Genomic DNA, 17321 nt, shown 5'->3' with positions numbered 1-17321 from the left:
AAATTGTCCCTTTTATTGTTATTTATTTGTATTTATTTGATAGTCTTTTTTACTCATCTTTATCAAATGTGGCAATAATTTTGGACCTGACAGTATATCTCTCCACAGCCCTCTGTGGCTCATAGAACGTTAAAGGAGCATGCAATCGAAGAACGCACACAGGCATGCACACACGTTTTCCCATGCTGCTCTAAAGACCACATTTGGAAAATGGGCCCCCGAAAACCTTAGGAGATTCTGCAGCGCAAATCTAGTGTGTAGCTCCAGTGTTGAATGAAGATGTGAGTGCGGTGGATGGCAACAGGAGAAATTTCATGGAAGCCGAGGGCTGGCAACCATCTGCATCTCCCACAGCTGTGCATCTCCGGTTGTGACACATGTAGAGTGAATTAGATTCAAGGGCAGTTTATTTTACTCTTTTCTGCTTCGTACTATTTTCACGGCCTTGAGCCCTTTTGCTTCCGAAAAATATTGGATTCACAACTTGTGTACCTTGAACAACCTTTCAGGTATTCAGCATGATGAAAGTCATGAAAGTCACTGTACAGTGCCTGGCAACGGTATTCATCCCTCTTGTCGTTTGCTTAAAGAAAAAAATAAGCAAACATGTTTGGTGTTCCTCAAAAGGCATGTGGGAGACTCCTCAAATGTATGGAAGAAGGTGCTCTGGTCAGATGAGACTAAAATTGAGCTTTTTGGCCATCGAGGAAAACGCTATGTCTGGCGCAAACCCAACACCTCTCATCACCCCGAGAACCTTATCCCCACAGTGAAGCATGGTGGTGGCAGCATCAAGCTGTGGGGATGTTTTTCATCGGCAGGGACTGGGAAACTGGTCAGAATTGAAGGAATGATAGATGGCGCTAAATACAGGGAAATTCTTGAGGGAAAACTGTTTCAGTCTTCCAGAGATTTGAGACTGGGACAACCCCCCCAAAATACAACCCCCCCAAAATCCATTTTAATTCCAGGTTGCAAGGCAACAACATAGGAAAAAATGCCAAGGGGGATGAATACTTTCGCAAGCCTCTGTATATATACATATAAAAAGGTTAATATTCATGTTCTGAACTAAAATGTTGTACTAAATTTACCATCTGGATGTTCTCCAGCATGGACCAGCCTCCATTCCATGGCTTGGTGGACTTCTTGATGCAGTTGAGACTGGCCATGCTGTGCCACTTCCTGTCCACCAACTTCCTGTGGAAGGCGTTGGCTAGCGCCAGAACGCTGTCATACAGGTACAGGTTGGACACCTGAAGTACAGACAGTAAAAGGCACATAGAGAGAGTGAGGAGGGAGAAAACAGCATAGAATCACATATAGAACTCTAGAATGGACATTGGCATCATAGCAACATGACTGAAAATCAACCATCTTGGTCATTCTAGAAACTGCTTGTAAAATGTTGTATTAAACAATACATTTCTAGGATCTCTGTTGAAAACACACACATCAGAGATTGGAGACCATGGAAACCAGTTAAACAGTGATATGTGATTAAATCATTGTTGATGCACAACCTATTCATTGTACAAAAGTAAAATTGAGGCTGCACCATTAGGGAATGGTAGGACTGGTGTGTTTTGATGTGTTTAATAGGACCAGGATTTCCAATGGGTATTCTCTGTTTGTGAGGACTTGGAAAGGTACTGCATAAACAAAGTTCAGAAAAGCTTTATAAACAGAGCTCTGTGGTTGTTTCTCTAAGCAGCGCCACAGATGTTGCTCTGGCTCTGACGGGGAGTGAAGGGGTGCTAATCCTAATTACCTCCGGGAATAGAAAGCACTCTGACTGGGAGTGGGACACAGCTGGGGACATCAGGAACCGCTGGGCTAAATGAGCCCCACATGAGGCCCCCCAAAACACACATGCAGGCACACTCTCAGACAGACACACACGCGCACGCGGGTGCGCATGACGCACACAGGACCGCAAGACGCCCACGCACACTCACACAGACACCCCTATCAAAGTGACACAAAGCATGACAGTCCCCTTGACCAGATGTGAGTCCAGCGCCAGAGTCAACCCAGCGCCATGGAGCAGAAACTAAATGCACAGTGACAAATAAGCAGCGGAGCAGTCCAACTGTTTCAGAGACAGAAGACGCAGACATTACACTAGGCTATGATAATGACATCCTCTGCACTGACAATTCATGCCATCTCCCTTCTCCACTACATTGGAAAAGCAACATTAAGGATCGGCCCCTTTTTTCAATTTTCGCCTAAAATGACATACCCAAATCTAACTGCCTGTAGCTCAGGACCTGAAGCAAGGATATGCACATTCTTGATACTGTTTGAAAGGAAACGCTTTGAAGTTTGTGGAAATGTGAAATTAATGTAGGAGAATATAACACTTTAGATATGGTAAAAGATAATACAATTTTTTTTTGTACCATCATCTTTGAAATGCAAGAGAAAGGCCAATATGTATTATTCCAACCCAGACGCAATTGAGATTTTGGCCACTCGATGGCAGCAGTGTATGTGCAAAGTTTTAGACTGATCCAATGAACCATCACATTTCTGTTCAAAATTTTGTATCAAGACTGCCCAAATGTGCCTAATTGATTTATTAATACATTTTCAAGTTCATAACTGTGCACTCTCCTCAAACAATAGCATGGTATTATTTCACTGTAATAGCTACTGTAAATTGGACAGTGCAGTTAGATTAATAAGAATGTAAGCTTTCTGCCAATAGAAGATATGTCAATGTCCTCGGAAATGTTCTTGTTACTTACAACCTCATGCTAATCACATTAGCTTACGTTCGATCAACCGTCCCACGGGGGACACACCAATCCTGTAGAGGTTAAACAACATGGAGCTGCATCCGCATGATAACACTATATATGGGCTATGGCATACATTCACCCCTCATCATAATATGATAACTTAATTATTATGCCTTTTGTCATTTTAGAGTGTGAACATGACATATGGATGAGGATCAGACCAACAATGGGCAGGCCAACTAGAGTGTAGTAATGCATAGAGCAGTCTACACTAGTCTGTGGCCAGAGTAGAAGCCTCAAGGACAGCTATGAGCCGGGCTAACTAAGTCTAGGCAGGGCTAAAGCTGGGCAGGGCTAACTAAGGCTGGGCTGCTGACTGCATCTGCTGGGTAGTTTGTAACTGAAGAACTGGGACAGCGACACTGGCTACAACGTCCCCATCAATCCCAACCCCCTGGACCTAAATCTCTCCACCACTGGCACTTAGAGAAGACAAAAACAACAACAACGAGCATTCTCTCTATGTTTTCTCCCCGTGCCCTTGTCACCCTTCTTCAGTCCTCTCCTCCGCCTTGTTGTTAGCTCTGCGTGGCCTGTCCTGATCTCTGTGTTTTTGACGATAACCTTCAGATTACTTCACCATCACAACAGGTTTGATACAAGAGGTTCAACCAGAGATCAACAAGTGACCCCTTTAGAAGCCTCAATCAAGAGATCTGTGATCGGCGATCTCAGTCAAACTCAATGTCACCCAGAGAAGTGGAATGGAACGCCACATTATGGAAGTGATTTGGTGTACGCCAGCATGACCTACCACTGGCTCTGAGTAAATAAAGCCTGTGTGTCTACAGTATGTATGCGGATGACTCAAAACTATACAAGTCAGCTACAACAGTGAGTAAAATCATTGCAACACTTATCAAAGACCTGCAGTCAGTTTCAGAATGGGTGGCAAGAAATAAGTTAATCCTAAATATTTCAAAAAATAAAAGCATTGTATTTGGTACAAATCATTTACTTAACCCTAAACCTCAACTAAATATTGTAATGAATCATGTGGAAATTGAGGAGACTAAAATGAGGAGACTAAATTGCTTAGAGTAACCCTGTATTGTAAACTGTTACGGTCAAAACAAATTGATACAACAGTAGCTAAGATGGGGAGAACAACAATATCAACAAGGCAGGTCATACAGGCCCTAGTTTAGTCACACCCGGACTACTGCCCAGCCGTGTGGTCAGGTGCCACAAAGAGAAACTTGGGAAAACTACAACTGGCCCAGAACAGGGCAGCACGGCTGGCCCTTAAATGTACACGTAGATCTAACATTAATAATATGCATGTCAATCTCTCATGGCTCAAAGTAGAGAAGAGAATTACTTCATCACTACTTGTTTTTGTAAGAATTACTGACATGTTGAATGCACCGAGCTGTCTGTTTAAACTACTAGCACACAGCTCGTACACCCATGCATACATATCCCACAAGACATGCCACCAGAGGTCTCTTCACAGTACCAAAGTCCAGATCAGACAATGGGAGGTGCATAGTACTACATAGAGCCATGGCTACATGAAACTCTATTCCACATCAAGTAACTCACGGAAGCAGTCAAATAAGATTTAAAAAAACAGATAAAAATACACCTTATGGGACAGCGAGGATTTGTGAAGAGTCACACAAACAGGTACAAACACACACATACAAACACACATAGCATACACGTACACCTGGATTGTGTGTTGTACTAGAGTGGTCGCCAGAGGGCACACACTTAATCTATTGTTAAATCTGTTTTAAAATTGTATTATTGTGTACTGTATATTACTGCCTTAATTTTTGCTGGACTCCAGGAACAGCAGTAATGGGGATCCACAATAAATACAAAATACAAATACCGACAGACTGAAGGTGCGGATATGGCTAATTTGTTAATACATGGCTAACTGACATCTTTCCAGGGGGAAAGTAGATACAGTAGTGTTGAAATTGCAAATGTTGTGATAAACCACTGACGGGGTTCGCCGGCAGCATGAACCAGCGTTTGCCATGTCATGAAGGTGATTTAACATCAAAGAGCATTTAACCCTCTTTTTCATGAATTATTGAGATAGGAGTCCCCTGAGGAGTTGGGCCATCTGCTAACGGTTAGCGATAGCGAGAGTTCAGCTGGGTTCAAGGTTTTTTCCATTCAGAGACACCTCTGGTTACATTAATGAGGAACAGAGGGGAGGGATGTTAGAGAGCAGCATCCGTGTGATTTTGTTGGGTGGTTGATTAATAATGTCTAGCTGCTATCTAGCTGCCAAGGGGTATCTTTGATACATTTGTCATCATACTGTATTTTTGTTGATTCCTATACTGCGTGTATTCAAAAGGGGCAATGTATTCAAAAACATATTCTTGTCATAAACTGCAGGAAGTGATTACTCAGCGTTTACTCAACCGAGTTTGTGAGAATGTCCGACTATTATTTGTTGGATTGTTATCAATAAACCCTGAACAGTTTCTACCTCCAATATATATATGTTTTATTCTACCTCCAATAGTTAGTTAAATAGCTACCTAGACTATCTGCATTGACCCTTTTTGCACTAACGTTTTTGACTCATCACATATGCTGCTGCCAATGTGTATTATCTATCCTCTTGCCAAGTCACTCTATTCCTAGTTATATGTAAATACCTACCTCAATTACCTCATACCCCTGCACATCGACTCTGTACTGGTACCCTGTGTATATAGCCAAGTTATCGTTACTCATTGTCTATTTATTATTACGTATTTTCTTTCTCTCTGCATTTTTTATGAAGCATGTGACGAATAAAATTTGATAAAACATTTTTTGAATAAAGTGTAGGTTACTTGATGAGTAAACTAGAAACATGTATATGAGTGGGAAGTTTAGTCTGAAAAAAGACTGTTAAGAGACTCAGGAGACTGAAAGCAAAACAACTAACAAAACAAAATGAGTCAATAGGAACCACAGGGTATCTAACGCCTCGCTAGCATCCTGGTCCTCTCAACCATAGAAATAGAATCACAAGGATTGGCATCCCCATTCTCCTATTGATTATGTTTCCATGCTCTCAACCAACTTTTCTTTATCTGTCCTTCAGACCCCAAACACCTGTCACTGTATTCCAACACATGTCAATTGCCCAGCCTTGTGGAACTTCTCATCATCCATTGTCACTCAATGGGAGATACACTATACAGTATGTGCTGTTGACCCCCAGGGGGCCTCAGGGGCCAGGTCACAGGCTCAGTGATACTCTAAACAATCAGAAGGCTCTTTCATTCTGGGGCTGTCACTGCCGTAACATGTGATAGGGGTCACTGACTTTGTCCCATTGGCAGCATCAGTTAACAGTAAAAGTAAACATTGGCATAGAACTCAAATGTATTCAATACACATTCTTGTTATTTCATATTTATTTATTATGATCGACCTTGAACATATTATGAAGCGCAAGTGCAATTTGGCTCTGAATGTCATATGTGGGGATATATTTTTTTTCCTGAACAAATCTCCTGACCAGGAATAACTCGGCACTAGGGCCCCTGGTCAGGTAACATGGTCAGGAAAGACTCTCGACCCTAGGCATATGCAGTAGAAGTCGGAAGTTTACATACACCTTAGCCAAATACATTTAAACTCAGTTTTTCACAATTCCTGACATTTAATCCTAGTAAAAATTCAGTTAGGATCACCACTTTATTTTAAGAATGTGAAATGTCAGAATAATAGTAGAGAGAATTATTTCTTTCAGCTTTTATTTCTTTCATCACATTCCCAGTAGGTCAGAAGTTTACATACACTCAATTAGTATTTGGTAGCATTGCCTTTAAATTGTTTAACTTGAGTCAAATGTTTCGGGTAGCCTTCCACAAGCTTCCCACAATAAGTTGGGTGAATTTTGGCTCATTCCTCCTGACAGAGCTGGTGTAATTGAACCAGGTTTGTAGGCCTCCTTGCTCGCTCACGCTTTTTCAGTTCTGCCAACAAATTTTCTTTGGGATTGAGGTCAGGGCTTTGTGATGACCACTCCAATACCTTGACTTTGTTGTCCTTAAGCCATTTTGCCACAACTTTGGAAGTATGCTTGGGGTCATTGTCCATTCGGAAGACCCATTTGCAACCAAGCTTTAACTTCCTTACTGATATCTTGAGATGTTGCTTCAATATATCCACATTATTTTTCCCTTCCTCATGATGCCATCTATTTTGTGAAGTGCACCAGTCCCTCCTGCAGAAAAGCACCCCCACAACATGATGCTGCCACCCCCGTGCTTCACGGCTGGGATGGTGTTCTTGGGCTTGCAAGCATCCCCCTTTTTCCTCCAAACATAACAATGGTCATTATGGCCAAACAGTTCTATTTTTGTTTCATCAGACCAGAAGACATTTCTCTAAAAAGTACGATCTTGGTCACCATGTGCAGTTGCAAACCGTAGTCTGGATTTTTATGGCGATTTTGGAGCAGTGGCTCTTCCTTTCTGTGCAGGCTTTCAGGTTATGTCAAAATAGGATTTGTTTTACTCCTGATATAGATACTTTTGTACCCGTTTCCTCCAGCATCTTCACAAGGTCATTTGCTGTTCTGGGATTGATTTGCAATTCTCGCACCAAAGTACGTTCATCTCGAGGAGACCGAACGCATCTCCTTCCTGAGCGGCATGAAGGATGCGTGGTCCCATGGTGTTTATACTTGCATACTATTGTTTGTACAGATGAACGTGGTACCTCAAATAAAATCAATGTTTAATTGTCACGTGCACCGAATACAACAGGTATTACAGTGAAATGCTTACTTACAGGCTCTAACCAATAGTGCGAAAGAAAATGATGTGTGTGTGTGTGTGTGTGTGTGTGTGTGTGTGTGTGTGTGTGTGTGTGTGTGTGTGTGTGTGTGTGTGTGTGTGTGTGTGTGTGTGTGTGTGTGTGTGTGTGTGTGTATGTATGTAAGCAAAGAAATAAAACAACAGTAAAAAAACATTTGAAAATAACAGTAGCAAGGCTATATAAGGACACCGGTTAGTCAGGCTGATTGAAATAGTATGTACATGTAGGTATGGTTAAAGTGACTATGCATATATGATGAACAGAGAGTAGCAGTAGCATAAAAAGAGGGGTTGGCAGGTTGTGGGACACAATGCAGATAGCCCGGTTAGCCAATGTGCGGGAGCACTGGTTGGTCGGGCCAATTGAGGTAGTATGTACATGAATGTATAGTTAAAGTGACTATGCATATATGATAAACAGAAAGTAGCAGCAGCGTAAAAGAGGGGTTGGGTGGGGGGGGGGGCACACAATGCAAATTGTCCAGGTACCTGTTCAGGAGTCTTATGGGTTGGGGGTAAAAACTGTTGAGAAGCCTTTTTGTCTTAGGCTTGGCAGTCCGGTACCGCTTGCCATGCGGTAGTAGAGAGAACAGTCTATGACTGGGGTAGCTGGGGTCTTTGACAATTTTTAGGGCCTTCCTCTGACACCGCCTGGTGTAGAGGTCCTGGATGGCAGGCAGCTTTGGCCCAGTGATGTACTGGGCCGTAAGCACTACCCTCTGAAGTGCCTTGTGGTCGGAGGCCGAGCAATTGCCGTACCAGGCAGTGATGCAACCGGTCAGGATGCTCTCGATGTTGCAGCTGTAGAACCTTTTGAGGATCTCAGGACCCATGCCAAATCTTTTTAGTTTCCTGAGGGGGAATAGGTTTTGTCGTGCCCTCTTCACGACTGTCTTGGTGTGTTTGGACCATTCTAGTTTGTTATTGATGTGGACACCAAGGAACTTGAAGCTCTCAACCTGCTCCACTACAGCCCCGTCGATGAGAATGGGGGCGTGCTCAGTGCTCCTTTTTCTGTCATTCACAATTATCTCCTTAGTCTTGGTTACGTTGAGGGATAGGTTGTTATTCTGGCACCACCCGGCCAGGTCTCTGACCTCCTCCCTATAGGCTGTTACGTTGTTGTCGATTATCAGGCCTACCCCTGTTGTGTCGTCTGCAAACTTAATGATGGTGTTGGAGTCGTGCCTGGCCATGCAGTCGTGGGTGAACAGGGAGTACAGGAGGGGACTGAGCACGCACCCCTGGGGAGCTCCAGTGTTGAGGATCAGCATGGCAGATGTGTTGCTACCTACCCTCACCACCTGGGGGCGGCCCGTCAGGAAGTCCAGTATCCAGTTGCATAGGGAGGTGTTCCTTAGCTTGCTGATGAGCTTTGAGGGTACTGATGACCTTCAGGCGTTTGGAAATTTTTCCCAAGGATGAACCAGACTTGTGGTCTACAATTGTTTTTCTGAATTCTTGGCTGATTTCTTTTAATTTTCCCATGATGTCAAGCAAAGAGGCACTGAGTTTGAAGGTAGGCCTTGAAATACATCCACAGGTACACCTCCTATTGACTCAAATTATGTCAATTAGCCTATCAGAAGCTTCTAAAGCTATGACATCATTTTCTGGAATTTTCCAAGCTGTTTAAGGCACAGTCAACTTAGTGTATGTAAACTTCTGACCTACTGGAATTGTGATACAGTGAATTATAATTGAAATAATATGTCTGTAAACAATTGTTGGAAAAATGACTGTGTCATGCACAAAGTAGATGTCCTATCCGACTTGCCAAAACTATAGCTTGTTAACAAGAAATTTGTTGAGTAGTTGAAAAACGAGTTTTAATGACTCCAACCTAAGTGTATGTAAATTTCCAACTTCAACTGTTAGACCTTGATGTGAAGTTGCCAGAAAAGGTCCCTTTTTGAACTGACCTCCAGTGACTGTAGGTATCCTTCCTGTGGGTCACAGAGCAGGGAGGAGATACGGTGGTTGTTCCTCATGCAGCGCACGTTGCTGTCCCTCCACAGAGGAAAGATCTGACGAATCACTGTCATCCGCCCCAAAGCACTGTGGGCCAGCTCCATGATCTCCGTATCACTGATCTCCTATAACGAGAGGTGGAGAGAAGGGGAGAGGTTGAGAGAAGGGGACAGACATGTTACAGCATAAAAACTCTATAGAGATTAATTTTGAAGTCCCTGTGTATGGTCACCACATAAGAACAGTCTCAGTCGGACTAGTGTAAGTCTTATCAGTTGTTGCCAGTCTCCTGACAAGACCGACAAGTCCTACTGAGACTGTCCTTATATGGACACCGTACCTGAAGAGTACTTTCACTTTGATTCAGAACAGGCATGGGTACAGTGGCCAAACCCATCTAAACAGCACAATGCACATGAGAATGGAAACCCACAATCAATATTCAAGCAATTTTCTGCATGTAGAAACTGCAATATCCGCTGAGGGAAAGAATGTGTCAGAGGGAAATTGGTCATTTAAGTGTTTGACGTCCAAGTGAAAGAGTCATGAAAAGGGAAAACTTAAGCGAGAGCTGTGTCCTCAGAAATCTATGGTGTACGGTGTCCATATTAGGACAGCCTCGGTCTCAGCAGGTGGCAGTGCTGCAGGAGCTGCATCCTTAAGATGAATCTCTTAGATTAGTAGGAATAAGGATGCTTTGATTCGTGGTGAAAGAGCATCTTCCTTCTGCTCTTTCGTTTTCCTTGGGTCTGCTTGTTGTTGACAACACATAGCTCACTCAGCCTCCAGGCAATCTCTGAGCTCCTGCCGGGGAGACCAACCCGACCCAGGGCCCCATTATCTCACCCACCACATCCACCCCCAGGATAGGTGCTAGTCAGCCACTGCCAGTTCCCAGGCTCCCTGCTCACCCCACCACCACAGCTGTTGGCTTGTCTTCTCATATTTCTTTGTTTTTGTGGTATTTTCTGCTTGCTTGGGCTTTCTGTCTGTCTGAAGCAGCAGGGAAGCTTACGGTTCTATATCACTTCCACATCAATGAGAGAGTTGATTCTTGCATGATTTGGTAATAATAACAGGCACATCTGGTGCTGACCGTTTGGCATGATTCATTCATGCGACAATTATAATGTGATATAGGGGAAATAAATGCTGGTCGCAGCATTATAAAATAATACTCAGAGCTGACAAATGAGTTAGGTGCAGATTCTCTAACAAAATTATGAAGCAAAGCCGTGTGGGTAATGTTTTACTCATCATCACAATGGTATTTTCTCCACATAAAGATGCCAGAGTTTTACACACTGATTTTTTTCCGGTAAATGTAAATCTGGAAATCCCCACAGCAGTGTAGGCCAGGAGGAGGGTTGGGGGTTGGTGTTAGCACTAAAAGCCTCCTAATGCTCTTCTCCACTTTCTGAGCCTGGCCTCCCATGCCCCTCCTGATTTCACACTCTGATGTGTCCAACATCTGCAGGTGCTGTACAGACTGGGCCTCTATCATGCCAACCCCCGGGGAAGACCATCTGGTCATCCAACAGGTCCGAATACTGGAGCCAAGCTACTCTAGACTCTCAAGCCCCAGACAGGAGAGTGGCCCAGGGTAGGGACGATGGACAACAGACTATGGACTTGCAATGAGTTTACGAAACATTAAGGACACAAGGTCTTTCCATGACATAGACTGACCAGGTGAATCCAGGTGAAAGCTATGATCCCTTATTGATGTCACAAATACAAAAATGTGTTAAATCCACTTCAATCAGTGTAGATGAAGGGGAGGAGACAGATTAAAGAAGGATTTTTAAGCCTTGAGATAATTGAGAAATGGATTGTGTTTGTGGGCCATTCAGCGAGTGAATGGGCAAGACAAAAGATTTAAGTGCCCTTGAAAGGGGTATGGAAGTAGGTGCCAGGTTTTGCAACACTGCTGGGGTTTTCACACTCAACAGTTTCACATGTGTATCAAGAATGTATCAAGAATGGAAGTTCTTAATGTTTTGTACACTCAGCGTATAACAGACGGATATTTGGATGGAGGACACAACTGTTTACCCCTGGCAAAAGTCCATGATCTCTTTCGTAAACACTCATGTTTATTTAGACAGAGTAGTGTTGATCTTGGCCTGGGCCGTTGCAGCCCCTGTAGCAGATGAATAAGTGATGTAAAGCTACAGCATTGTTCTGGAGGATCTGTCTGGTAGTACAACACCAAGGTTAGAGTGTCTCAGCTAGGACAAGCTAGCTACACAGTGTGAAAGTGCCTTATGGTGGTACTGGAACCATCAATTGCAATACATTGCAGGCTAATATTACAATGACAAACGATTTGCTGGTTCTGACAGAAAAATTAGAAATTGTTTTTAACAAGCAGCCTCAAAAGCAACAATTTTTTAACCTAAAGTATTAACAGTGCACACTACACACATTAGGGGGGAGTGGGGTAAGTTGTGCCTAAGGGGTAACCTGAGCCACCTTTTCTTCTAGGAAAAAGTACACAAAATTAAAAATTTGACCAAAAATTTCAGAAGAGGTAATCTTTTCATGGAGGAAGAAACAACATGGACAACGTGCTAAGCAAGTTATGTCCAAAAATTGGATTTTCACTAAGTAAAATGAATTTAGAGGTTAGGGGTTTCATGATGCTTGTGTCTAAACCAAAGTAGATAATTTTTAGACTGTTTTATACATCAATTGGGGTCTCTATGAGCTTCAATATGAGGTCTTAAACCTAGCATGAAAGTTCATCATTGTAGCTGTGTGGGCTAATAGTCTAAATGTTTGAACTAGTGTAAGTTGAGCCAATGGTTGAGCCATGGCAAGTTGAGCAAATTGAAGTGCTTTCTTCCCAGGCATAATGCAAGGCATTATTGCTGAGATATGAAGTAACAACAGGGCCGTGCCTTTGTAAAAAGTGTTACAAAAAAGTACAAAGTGTTTGTTAGGTCTTAAGCCTGTGTTAAAATATGCTTAAAATTATTACAAGACAAAAAGAGATTGTGATTTTGTTGAATTGTGGTTTTAAAAACCTAATGGTAATATCTCATACAGTTTACATGAATTCTGATTATTTCCAGGATATACAACATCCTGAAATATATGTAGATATCTTTGTAAGATAGAATACTACATTTTACTTGATGGTGTGATGCTGAATGTAAAAAATTGCTCCCCTGCGTGATTCTACACAACTCTGGAAAATCTGAGTCACACAAACTTCTGATCTCTCTTTAAAGAAGATCCATATCATAACGCTTTTCTCAGAAACATATTATTTAGAATAGTTGTTCTTATTAATTTTGACTGATATCAAATGTAATTATTAAACAAATGACATCTGCAGGAAAGAAAATCTAAGCTTGCACTAATTAAACACATTTCTATATTAGCAACAAATATTATGCCTGATGATGTTCAAAGCAAATGATGCATGCAGGGTCTCCATATTTAACAATAGCATTTTATTTATTTAATACATTTTTGAATAAGGCTGTAACGTAACAACATGTGGAAAAAGTCAAGGGGTCTGAATACTTTCCGAATGCACTGTATATATATGTATATTGAAACAACCCGTAGGCAGTGTGTCTCGAGTCCGGTCTCGAGACCACAAATTGAGTGTCTTGTCTCGGTGTCAGATACATTTTTACTCGGTCTTGACTCGGTCTTGGACAATGAGTAATCGTAATTTCTTCCTGAGACCTGCCGAGCCCAGCGGAATAAAAAAAACATTCAGTCAGCTTCTAAAAATGGTTTTGTCAGGCCAATCATCCACAGTCCTTTCTTAATACAGGTAACTGACAAAATAAAGGAAACACTAACATAAAGTGTCTTAAGAGGGCATTGGACCACTACGAGCCAGACCAGCTTCAACCCACCTTGGCATAGATTCTAGTGTCTGGAACACTATTGGAAGGATGTGACACCATTCTTCCACGAGAAATTCTATAATTTGGTGTTTTATTGATGGTGGTGGAAAATGCTGTCTCAGGCACCGCTACAGAATCTCCCATTAGTGTTGAATTGGGTTTAGATCTGGTGACTGAGATGGCCATGGTATATGGTTTATATCGTATTCATGCTCATCAAACCATTCAGTGACCACTCGTGCCCTGTGGATGGGGGCATTGTCATCCTATGGGGGCATAGACATGGTAGGCAAAATAATGTCCTGTCCAGCATTTTTATACATGACCTTAAGCATGATATGATGTTAATTGCTTAATTTACTCTGGAATAGTGCTGTTACATGACCGTATTACCGCCACACCAGAGGATGCGAGTCATGAAGGCAGTCAAATTATACGTGACCGTTTAGGGTAATTAGGCTTCTCCAATTTCTTGTGCTGCAGCTGGTCATTAGCAGCCTACCAAACTTGCTAACTGCCTGGTACTCAGCACTCTATTGTCCCTCTAATCACTATGACATCAATGCAAATGTGATCGAAAATCTAATCAAACACTTCATGAGAGCTCATGAGCTCATGTTGCGCAACATTTCTTTTAGGCTTTGCAATTGCGTCAGAAAACAGAGTGATGGCCTCTATTAAAAAGAGGAGGATCCCATTCACTTTCTATAGTCTAGGCCTACTGTACTTATTTATCAACTTTCCTAATATTAAGCACATTGTTCCTCTTTACAACAGTGTCACACCTGCTCCCTCTCCCTCCCTGGCGCTCGAGGGAGACCTGCAGTTATTTGCTTGACAATCACTGGCTGACAAATTTTCATAACCGCCACAGCCCTACTCAGGAACCACATCTGTGTGGAAGCACCTGCTTTCAATATACTTTGTATCCCTCATTCACTGAAGTGTCTCCATGATTTTGTCAGTTACCTGTACATTCATATCCACTGCTAACTTTATGCCTAACCTTAAATACTGAATTATTACTATATACAGCCAATTTTGACTTTGCAGCAGGCCCAACTAGTGGAAATCTCTCAGCTCTGCCTCCAGGACAAGACTCATCCCAATAAATGTCAACTTGCTCTGTGCAGCTACCAGGGAAGAGTGGGGGAAATTGTTTGAAAGTTGAGCACTCACTATCTCTGTTTAAAATGGACTGTTCCCGAGTGTGTACATTTAAGTCAAAATATCTTTAATGATAAGAAGTAGCTTAGTATTGAGAAGACATGATAAAAACATAGCTTGACCAGTCTTGATTAGTCGGCTCTGGTAGGTCATGGATCTTTACACATGTTAAATTCTTGTTAAGCTTACTGCCAATATCAGAAATGTCTATGTCCTGGGAAATGTTCTTGTTACTTACAACCTCATGCTAATCACATTAGCCTACGTTAGCTCAACCATCCCGTGGAAGGGACACCAATCCCAAAGAAGTTTTAATATCCCCTTTCACCTTGTCTATCCTCAAACCACGCCCCAGTTCAGTTCAGTAAGCAATCTACTCCAAACATTTATTTAGTAGGCCTATAATGTACAGTTAAGAACATAACTACTGTTCCCTGAAAGAGGGAACGAGGTATAACATTCTATGGGGAGTCAGCGACCAATCACATTCTCCTGAAGAAAACTGAAATCATGGCCAACAGGCCAATGGATGTCAAACCTGCCCTCGGAAGCCCCACCTTCCTGGCTATAATACCAGGGATTGCATGAATTTCCTCAATTTAGCACCGCTCTTCAGCGAGCCCAAATTCCCTGACGGTGCAGGGACAAAATATGTTATACCTTGTTCCCTCCTGCAGGGAACAGTAGTTATATTCATAACTGTATGTTCCCCTTTAGTCGGTCACTCTGTATAACATACTATGGGGACATACAATCACGCACCAAGCCAGCTCAGAGGGTACCTAACTATGAAGCTCACGGTAGCCCAAGCACACACAGGTTCCACCAGCTCCAAAAAGGGGTTGGCAGGAACTGGAACATGTTGTCATACACAAAGATCCAGAGCATCACAAACATGCTCAATGGGTGACATGTCTTAAGTATGCAGGCCATGGAAGAACTGGGACATTTTCAGCTTCCAGGAATTGTGTACAGATCCTTGCAACATGGAGCTGTGCATTATCATGCTGAAACATGAGGTGATGGCGGCGGATGAATGGCATGACAATGGGCAGGATCTCGTCACGGTATCTCTGTGCGTTCAAATTTCCATAGATAAAATGCAATTGTGTTCATTGTCCATAGCTTATGCCTGCCCATACCATAACCCCACCGCCACCATGGGGCACTCTATTTACAGCTTTGAGATCAGCAAACCGCTCGCCCACACCGGCCATCTGCCCAGTACGTCGAGGACGCAGATGAGCTTCCCTGAGACGATTTCTTACAGTTTGTGCAGTAATTCTTCGGTTATGCAAACCCTCAGTTTCATCAGCTGTCCGAGTGGCTTGTCTCAGACTATCCCGCAGGTGAAGAAGCCGGATGTGGAGGTTCTGGGCTGGCGTGGTTACACATGGTCTGCGGATATGAGGCCGGTTGGACGTACTGCCAAATTCTCTAAAATGATATTGCAGGTGGCTTATGGTAGAGAAATTAAAATTCAATAATCTGGCAACAGCTCTGGTGGACATTCCTGCACTCAGCATGCCAATTACATGCTCCCTCAAAACCTGAGACATCTGTGTCATTGTGTTGTGTGACAAAACTGCACATTTTAGAGTAGCCTTTTATTGTCCCCAGCACAAGATGCACCTGTGTAATGATCATGCTGTTTAATCTGCTTCTTGATATGCCACCCCTGTCAGGTGGATGGATTATCTTGGCAAAGGAGAAATGGTCACTAAACAAATTTGTGCACAAAATTAGAGAAATAAGCTTTTTGTCCATAGGGAACATTTCTAGGATCTTTCATTTCAGCCAACACTTTACATGTTGCATTTATATTCAGTGTAATACACCACACTGGCTCCTCAGATGCAAATCGGTATTGGACTGAAAGAGAGAGGCATAAGTCGTCGGACACCCCAGACAGAGCAAAGAAACAAGACATAAAAAAGTGACAACGGTGTCGCCAGAGACAAGTTAGTTTATAAATGTAAACCAATCCATACATTTTAAATACAGTACTGAGTTTTTTGAAAAGTTTAGACTTGTTCCACAGATTTTAGTGTTTTCTTTTTCAGCTTTGAGATTCCAGTGTTCAAGACAGTAAGATTTTTGGGCAAAATAAGTTATTGTCTTATGTAATTTCACAGGCTCTGGCCAGTCGGCATTTTTAATAACTTCCCCTGAGATTGAGGACTTGATCGCAGCAGCATTCCGGAGAAGAAGGGCCAAGCGGGCTTATGGGAATTAAAAGTGGAATCAGAATGAAAACCGGAGCAACCATCCAAGTCTACCGCAGCCCTACCCAAAACATCTCATGTGCAATAGAACACAAACAATTACCTTAGAGACTATTTTCACTGACTCTTCACACCTGCTTCTCAAGAGACTTTTTGAGAAGCAAACACTTACCTACAGTGCCTTGGAAAAGTATTCATTCCCCTTGGAGTTTTTCCTATTTTGTTGCATTACAACCTGAAATTTAATTTATTTTTATTTGGATTTCATGGAATGGACATAGACAAAATAGTCCAAATTGGTGAAGTGAAATGCAAAAAATAATTTAAAAAAAATAAAAATGGAAAGGTGGTGCGTGCATATGTATTCACTCACTTTACTATGAAGCCCCTAAATAAGATCTGGTGCAACCAATTACATTCAGAGGTCACATAATTAGTTAAATAAAGTCTACCTGTGTGAAATCTAAGTGTCACATGATCTGTCACATGATCTCA

General features: G+C 42.3%; 1 protein-coding gene across 2 annotated transcripts in view; it reads right to left on the bottom strand.

Annotated features, from left to right (window-relative positions):
• The window catches only part of LOC106589364 (glutamate receptor ionotropic, delta-1), a 455232-nt gene that overhangs the window by 75520 nt on the left and 362391 nt on the right, over nt 1-17321 (bottom strand). For both annotated transcript variants that reach the window (XM_014179240.3, XM_014179241.3), the window contains exons 6-7: nt 9517-9690; nt 1095-1256 (exon numbers count right to left, since the gene is read on the bottom strand). In XM_014179240.3, the coding sequence (XP_014034715.1) occupies nt 1095-1256; nt 9517-9690 (336 nt within the window). The remainder of the gene's footprint in view (nt 1-1094; nt 1257-9516; nt 9691-17321) is intronic.

The sequence above is a fragment of the Salmo salar genome, chromosome 28 (genome assembly GCF_965601325.2).
Source record: "Salmo salar chromosome 28, fSalSal1, whole genome shotgun sequence".
Classification (NCBI taxonomy): Eukaryota; Metazoa; Chordata; class Actinopteri; order Salmoniformes; family Salmonidae; genus Salmo; species Salmo salar.
This window is presented reverse-complemented; position numbering and strand designations above follow the sequence as displayed.